General features: G+C 28.1%; 1 protein-coding gene across 1 annotated transcript; it reads left to right on the forward strand.

The window, feature by feature from the left end:
• The first annotated feature begins 2,899 nt into the window (after positions 1-2,899).
• LOC8268659 (protein FATTY ACID EXPORT 1, chloroplastic) lies at positions 2,900-6,780 on the forward strand. The gene is made up of 6 exons (XM_002532626.4): positions 2,900-3,094; positions 3,168-3,369; positions 4,757-4,924; positions 6,016-6,062; positions 6,179-6,219; positions 6,300-6,780. The coding sequence occupies exons 1-6, from the start codon at positions 2,975-2,977 to the stop codon at positions 6,388-6,390; spliced, it is 669 nt and encodes a 222-aa protein (XP_002532672.1). The 5' UTR covers positions 2,900-2,974; the 3' UTR covers positions 6,391-6,780.
• The last annotated feature ends 1,469 nt before the right edge of the window (positions 6,781-8,249 follow it).

Consider the following 8,249-nt stretch of genomic DNA (forward strand, 5'->3'; position numbering starts at 1 on the left):
TTTTTTTAGTTTGGAGAAGGGATCAAATATTCGCTCAACTTCAATAAATAGATTTATAATTTTTATTTAAAAGTTAAATAAATTCAAATTTTGATTAAAATTTATAAAATCAATATCAATGGTGTTAATGATGATTTGACAAAATCAATGGTAGTAAAATAAATGCGGTAATAGTTAATTTTAATCTTTTTAATAATATAAAAAAATTCAATATTTAAGATTTTAAAATTTAAACTTAAATTCTATTTTGAATATTAAAAAATAATATTTATTTATATTTTATTTTATTTAACTAATTTAAATAATGAGTATGATAACTATATTTATATATTTTTCAAAATTTAGATCTATTGCCCCTTAAATAAAAATTATGGATATATTTATTAAAATAGTTAAAATTAGACTTCTTTGACACTGAGCTATAAATTTAAAAAGATATTTGACCTTTTATCCTTTTTTAGTTTTCATATTTCAATTTTACTTTTAATTTTAGTTTGATTTATTGGTTAACTTGTAAAGTTTATTTGTATTTAACTTATTATTTAATATTATACTAGTTTTTTATTCATATGTGTTGTTATATAATTAATTATTTTATTTTTTATAATTCAAAAATAAAATAATTAATATTTTAGATTTATTATTATAAATATTTATAGTTTAAGATAATGATGAAATTCTTTTTCTATAATAAATTCTAGTTATAACTTATACAATTTGTAATTATTAATTATATAGTTATCAATAAATAAGATTAATATATTATTAAAAAAATCAAAATTCATATATGTTGGAAAATTATTTTAATATAATTAAATAATTATAAAATTTACAATAATTATATTTAGCAGATACTATCTGACATGAATTACTTTTTCTTTTTTTATTTTATTATAAAATTAAATATTTTAATCCTAATGTTATATTTAGATTAAGATGTCTAAAATATATTTAGGCCTTTTTATTATTTACGATAAATATAATTAAATGGAAGCTTGATAATTTACTTTTTAAGAATTTTAAAATATAAAAAGATTATCTAAATTATTATAAAAAATTTATAAAGCTTTTATATTTAAATCACATCAATTATTTTAATATTATTATTAAATCTTAATGACGAGTTAATAATTCATTAATTTGAATAATATGTATTGCTCGTAATACTATTAAATAAATAAATTTTAATTATTAATTTTTTAAATTAAATTATTTTATTATATTATTTATCAATACAAAATTAGATAATAAATAGATAATTTTTCATGCTAGTACAACGCATGTAAATATTAATAATTGAACTCTATAATGTACCGTTTTATTAGCCTATTCCTAGTATATATATTATATTTTAATTTTGATTTAAAACCCAACTGAAGATAATAAATATATTTCATAATTTTTATATATAACTGAAATTCTATTTTAAATAATTTTTATTTTTACTTTTTAAGAAAATACTTCATCAATAAATTTAACAACATTATATAAGGTTTTAATTAAGATATTACTAATTCTATATATATAATAATAATTTAATAACTGAAATTCATTATTCATTATTGTTGATAAAATAAAATATAATTATTTTTAAAATTTAAAATCATAAAAAAATATAGTATAATTCTTAGACTACATTGTTGGTCTAAATTCTATATTTTTTAAATAAATTGATACATATATTATATTTATAAATCTGTTAACTAAATTATTAGATTTGTTAAGATAAAAACTTATCAAACTGAGAATCATAATTACTTTTAATATTAAAATAATAAAATGTTATTTTAATTTTATTACTTTATAAATAAAATAATCATTTATTATTAATAAAATATTTTTAAATTTTAAATTTAAAATAAATAAATCTATCATAATTTTTAAATTTCTATTAATTCTTTGTAAGTCTATGATCATGAAAATTAATTTCATATTCCTAATAAACAACTTTTCTATATAATATCATAATAAAAAATACCATCAGCTTTTGGAGCTTTACTAGAATGCATATGGCAAAGAGCTTCAAAGATCTCTATTTTTGAAATAAGGCAGATTTAAGGAATCAACCAAATCTTGAAAAATACAACTAGTAATAGTCTTAGTGATAGGTTTAAAATCAAGATATGTTTAGGAATCAAAGATCATAAACTCACCACAAAAAATATAGGTAGATAATAGCTTAATTTCTTATAGAAAAGCTAATTACTTTCACCTATTCCATAAGAATTTGAGTTCGAATAAAAAATGTGTTAGACACCCCAACCTATTTAGATATTGATTTGGTCTTCGCTCAATTTTATACAAATTGTTTAGTTTTGTAGATGTTAATTTAGTTTGACTTATTTAATTTTCGAGTTAAATTCATGCTTTCATTTTTATTTCTTTTAGCATGTGAGACGATAGAAAAGCTATAAATCAAGCCGGTATACTTTTCTTTTTATAGTTGCATGTGAAGTGACAATAAACATATACTCTTAATTACTACTATTTTTAAATTATTTAGGAATATAAACGATGGGCAGTAAAATAAAAAAATTAAATTTTATTTAATGAAATTAATAGAATAATATTCATATGTAATAAATAATATATTAAAATTAGTGAGACACTTTCTATGAAATCAATTTAATATTTTTAATTTTTATTTATAAAAAATTAAATATAATAATATGTGAAGTTTACATGCTCAATTAAATTAAAGCTGTATTTAGATGACTAATTTCTTTAAAAAAAAATTCAATAGCCCAATCATGTTTTCTTTTTTTAATTTTCTTTGATTGCTCTTTTTATTTTTTATTTTTTTTTATTTTAAGATTTAAGAAATAAAATAAAAAATCTAATACTACTAAATAAAAATTATTTGAATGCAGAGCCAATAAGCCATCACCATGTGTAACAGAGACCCATTTATTTACTGCAGCAATTTCTCAGTTGCCAGTCTGCTCCAATTATCTTTGAGTTGGTGATCTGAATCATGGCGGTTTCAGCACCAACTCTTTCTCAGCTTTCTTGCTTCTCTTCAATCAACCGTCGTAATTTGCATCTCCACCGCCGTCCCATTCTCTTTCCATCTCTTCCTCTTTCCCGCTCCAAGGTAACAATCCTAACCTAAATAAAAAAATGAACTAAATTTTATTTATGTAATTTACTAATCGATCATATTTCAGCTATCGATTGTAATGAGTGTTGAAGGAGGAGGACATGGTATGGATACATCAAGTTCAGATATCAAAACTAATACTAGTGTTGAATCGAAATCATATATGAAAGGGGCAGAGACAGCGAAACCCCATAATGATAATAATACTGATCCAGCCAAGGTGTATGGCGCCGCCAAAATACACGACTTTTGTTTTGGGATTCCTTATGGTCAGTAAATTTTTTTAATTAATAAATTTCTATTACCAAATGATTTATACGATTTTGTGTAAATTATCATTTTCTTTTATGTTATTAGTTTGCATTTCAATGCTGTTCTTAAGTTGCACATAGAGTTTTCAGTTGTTGGGTAACCCTATGAATTGGAGGAGTAAATTTAAATAATTTAATCCTGTAGTTCTTCATCTTCTGTTGTTTGATATTGTAGACTTCAGAAAATGTTAAATCATTACAAGGGTGCACTTGTTTGCTTTAATAATCATAGCATGCAGTGGAGATGTAGGCTACTAACATTGTAACAAATCCGCATTCCTGAAAGCACCCCTCTCTTTCAAGAGGATTCACGGCATGTCAAATAGAAGTAGTATATGGATGAATAAGAAATGGTAACTGTCTTCTAGTATCTGGGTTTAAGATTATATGTAGTTAAGTGGTCATTTTTTGATCTAAAAGAGATGCCATTTTGTTGACTTTTCGTAGTTCAGTCTTTGCGGTCTAAACAATTTTAGATTTCATTGATTGATTTGGTTTCACATATAAAATCTAATTTAGGTCAGTCTATGTGTAGCTTTGTGAATCCTAATGTGTAATAGACATATAGTTTGAGTTCCTATACTTTGGCATTCAAGCATTAGGCTGCAATGTCTTGCTTGAGATGGTCATATGCTAACAATCTGAATATTTCCTTTCATCTATTGATTATTAAGTTATCTGATGTAGTTTCACCTACCAATGCAATTTGAGGCCAAGTTAGTATCACCATATAAAGGAGGTGAGACATAACTAGGTAACATTGATGCTTAGAGCAGAAATAATGATCTCCATGTACAAAAGAAGCTATATCATGTGAGGAAAAGATGCAACTTCAAGAAACCTACTCTTTGGGAGGAACTGTAGGAGTTCTGGACTTCTTGGTAACTGCCCTCCACCTCCACAAGTCAATCCAATTCTGTACCTCAAACATATTATATAATAACGATTAGCATATGTGAATGGCTACAGGAGATCAGGAATTTTTTTAATTTGTTTTATTATGATAAGTAGATTAAGATTCATCATATTAATGCACCGAATGGGAAGTCGAATCAGAGGCAGTTTGATGAGGTTGAGTCTGCTAATTGTTAATACATAGTATTGGACCTCTGGTTGATTCCTCTAATTAAGTGAAAAACTGATTTTCTAGACTTGAATCCACCAGATCCTTTTTCTCCTGTGAAAGTAAATGACCAGTAAACTAAGAAAATGCATATTATGATTCTCATAGAATAGCTAATTTAGATTATACTCTAAAAACTTTATGGACTATCAATTTTCCTTTTCTTTTGCATACAATTCGCAGAAGTTACTGACTCGAATATTCAAATTGCCATTTACACAGGTGGCCTTGTTCTAAGTGGGGGCCTTCTTGGTTTCCTATTCTCAAGAAATCCTACAATTTTAAGCACTGGTGTTCTATATGGAGGTGCTTTGCTAGCCCTTAGCTTTTTAAGCTTAAAGATCTGGAGGCAAGGAAAATCCAGCATACCATTTGTACTAGGACAAGCTGGTAAATTGAAGAATCTCTTTCTTATTAAGCATGTACCCCTTTATGTTTATATATATGCAAAATGTTACATTAGTCCTGCTTGTTTCAAGTTTTAAAGTAAAAAATGCAGTCTGATAGACATGTAGGGAATCTGAAAGTTGGGATCTATAGGTAATGTGCATAACTTTGAGCCTTATTAAGTTTTTGTTTGGTTGCCTTTGTTAAGTTTTTGTTTGGTTGCCTTTGTTAAGTTTTTATTTGGTTATTTTGCTCTTTCTTTTCCTGTTGGTACCATTAGAATAAGAAATAAGTAAGCACATAATTATGCATGCATGGCATATCATGTTTGTGATGTATATGATGTTGGTAGTGAGCCACTTTGTGAGAGAGAAGGGGAGTGTGAGCGCATCCTTTTCATGATAAAGTCAGCAAATAGAATTAAGCTTGCTGTCTATATTCATGAACCAAGCAAATGTTGACCATGATAGTGTCCATGAATTAGGAGGCCCTTAAAACTGAAGATAACTAGTTGTTTACAGTTTGAGTTGGTCTACTCAGAGGATAAGGATTTCTGCATTCCAGAATTATAGTTATTTTTAATTCAGCAGAAAAGGATTGGGGAACTAGTCAAATTTCTTGGGCAGGGGTAAAATTTTCTTAAATCCAATAATCTTGATGACTAAAACATATATCAGTAAAATTTCTCTAAAGTCATATCCTTTGTTCTCCTCTTCTCCACAAAGATGCAGTTTTTCCATTCTCATTCCGAAGCTATCATATAGTGAACTGCATGGCAGATTGTCTATTATATGGAACATGCAATTTACAACTTCTTATCAATTTGGTTTAGTCAATAAATCAATGTGTCATGCATGAAAAATTGAGTGAGAAATCAATTTGAAATATATTGGATATAGGAGGCTGATTCACCATGTAGAATACAGAAATGAAGACTATACTGGAGGAACATGTTGTCTCTTGCCATTAGTTATTTTTCTGGGACTTTCTAGCGGTTGACCCACTATTCTATGATTTTTGTATGGAAGATGATCATCTTTAATCTTCTGTTTCTTTTGAGTTATATTTATTCCTTGTTTATCATGATCTTCCAGTATTGTCTGCAGCCCTTTCCTGGAAGCACTTTCAGGCATATTCATTGGTTAGTAACTACATCATCATAGTATTGCTTTCTTCATTGACTAGCTTTTCTCTTCCCCCTTACTCCCCTCCTCTCTTAAACTCCTACTTCTAACTTTATAATGTTGTGTGGTACAGACAAAGAAGCTAATTCCAACAGGTTTTTATGCTGTCATCAGGTACTTTTTATTGTTGTGAATGCTTCCTATTTATCACTAAGTTTTTAATTGGACTTATCTAGACTCTTTGTTTATTTCAGTGCTGCAATGCTGTGCTTCTTTTCTTATGTGATGATCTCTGGAGGAAATCCACCACCAAAGAAATTACAGTCTTCAACTGTTGGATCATGATGAAAATTCTAAAAGGTCAGATTATAAATCCAATAATAGGAATTTTCAGATTATAAGAGAATGTGGCTGCAAATTTATTTGATTTCAAGCTAGTACGAGTTACCCAGTACATTCTTTTTCGTGCGTGAGGTACTGTTAATTTTAGGTTGCAGTTGTGTAAAGAAGGTTTTTGGCAGCAGCAGTGTCCAAATTAGCAAGTAAATGGTCTACTGAGTCAATTTGGATGTGTTATACTTATTCTTGTCACCTACAAACAAGAAACAAATATATGAAATACAATCCTTGTGCCATGTAATTACTCAGCGGAATCAACCCTTGTAGACCAATTCCGCACTATATACTTTGATGTTTAAAAAAACTTATAATGGGTCTGCTGCTGTACTTTGTTTATTTCAAGTGCCTTAGCTCATATGATTTGTGTAGGCATATATGCAAGATGGTTTAATATCTCAATCAGCCATATAAATTTTGAGAAATTGTACGTGCAGCAATTATATCATGTTGGGATGCATCTGTGTCAGCCAACACTACTGTTAACTATTAAGAAATTGAAGAGACTCAAATTTGTTTATTTAGCACATAATGGACTAAATAAGCACATTGTCTATATTCTTAAAGTTTAAACCAAATATGGTTTTCCAGCCATGATCAATACGGATTAATAGTTGTAAAAGTATTTTTGATGGAAAACATCTAAATTGACTATTATGTCTAATTTACATAAGTGAAAAAAAGAGTTGAATCTTACATTTTTAAATATTTTTAAAAATCTTCTGAAACATAATATGATAACCCATGGGTATGATTTTCAAATGAGACCAAATAAGCATTTTTCTGTAGGAGGTTGGAATGAGAAAAATAAATGAATATAATTCAGAAGAGAGAAAGCAGTTGTAAGATGCTATCTTTCTCTCTCCTTCTCCTCTTCCCCTTTTTTCTGTTGAGATGGGAGAGTTGACAGTGACGGTTGCTACAAGGCCCCTTCGGACTGTAATCTATTAATGTAAACTGTTATCACATTGCATGATCCCAAAACAATGGTTACCGTACTTGTAATATTGTATTGGAAGGTTGTTCTCTAATATTGCAGGGTAATAAATGCATTTAGAACCTTGCTTGTATCCTCCTAATTCATATGTTCCAATATCTTCTTGGAAGCTAAACTGAACCGAAAAAGTTTCTCATTCTTTAAGCCTCTTGAGAAACAAACTTTAGCATTTAGGCAGGAAATTCGATGCAAATAATTCATCAAGAGTATCTGGCAAGGTATTTCAAACTTTGTTCAGTATTGTTTGTGATATTTTGTTTTATCCAATAAGGATCCTGTACACTATGTAAATTATAGTTGCTGCCTGAAATGCTAAAAATAGTTTCAGTAGCTACAGGGAATTATGTTGATTATATAGCAGGATCATGCAGGAAGAATTGCTGGTAATTACTTGGAACTTCTTTGAACAGGGCATGGTAGGCAACATATGATAGGAAATCTTAGGGTCTGTTTGGGTTTGGTTTAGCTACTGTGAATCTGTTATCAGCTGTGCATGGGAGGAAACTGTCATGCATTGCCCATGAACTTATAATAGTTCAACCCTAAATAACTGAAGACTTGATGCAAACTTGAGTAGACTTTGAGCTTTCATTTACTATAATACTTAACTAGGAACTGTCAGAAAGAAAATTAGGTCATTATCAGATTTCTGCAAATTCTGAAACAGATGTAATTACAATAAACATACAACTCTGGATTACAACTTGTAATGTGTTGGATAGCTGCATCTCTTGAGGAGCCATATGGTTGTTTGGACTATGAATGGGCCAATGAAATTGAAAAAAAGAAAAGAGATGACACGGAGCTATGC

This window comes from Ricinus communis, chromosome 10, assembly GCF_019578655.1.
Source record: "Ricinus communis isolate WT05 ecotype wild-type chromosome 10, ASM1957865v1, whole genome shotgun sequence".
NCBI lineage: Eukaryota > Viridiplantae > Streptophyta > Magnoliopsida > Malpighiales > Euphorbiaceae > Ricinus > Ricinus communis.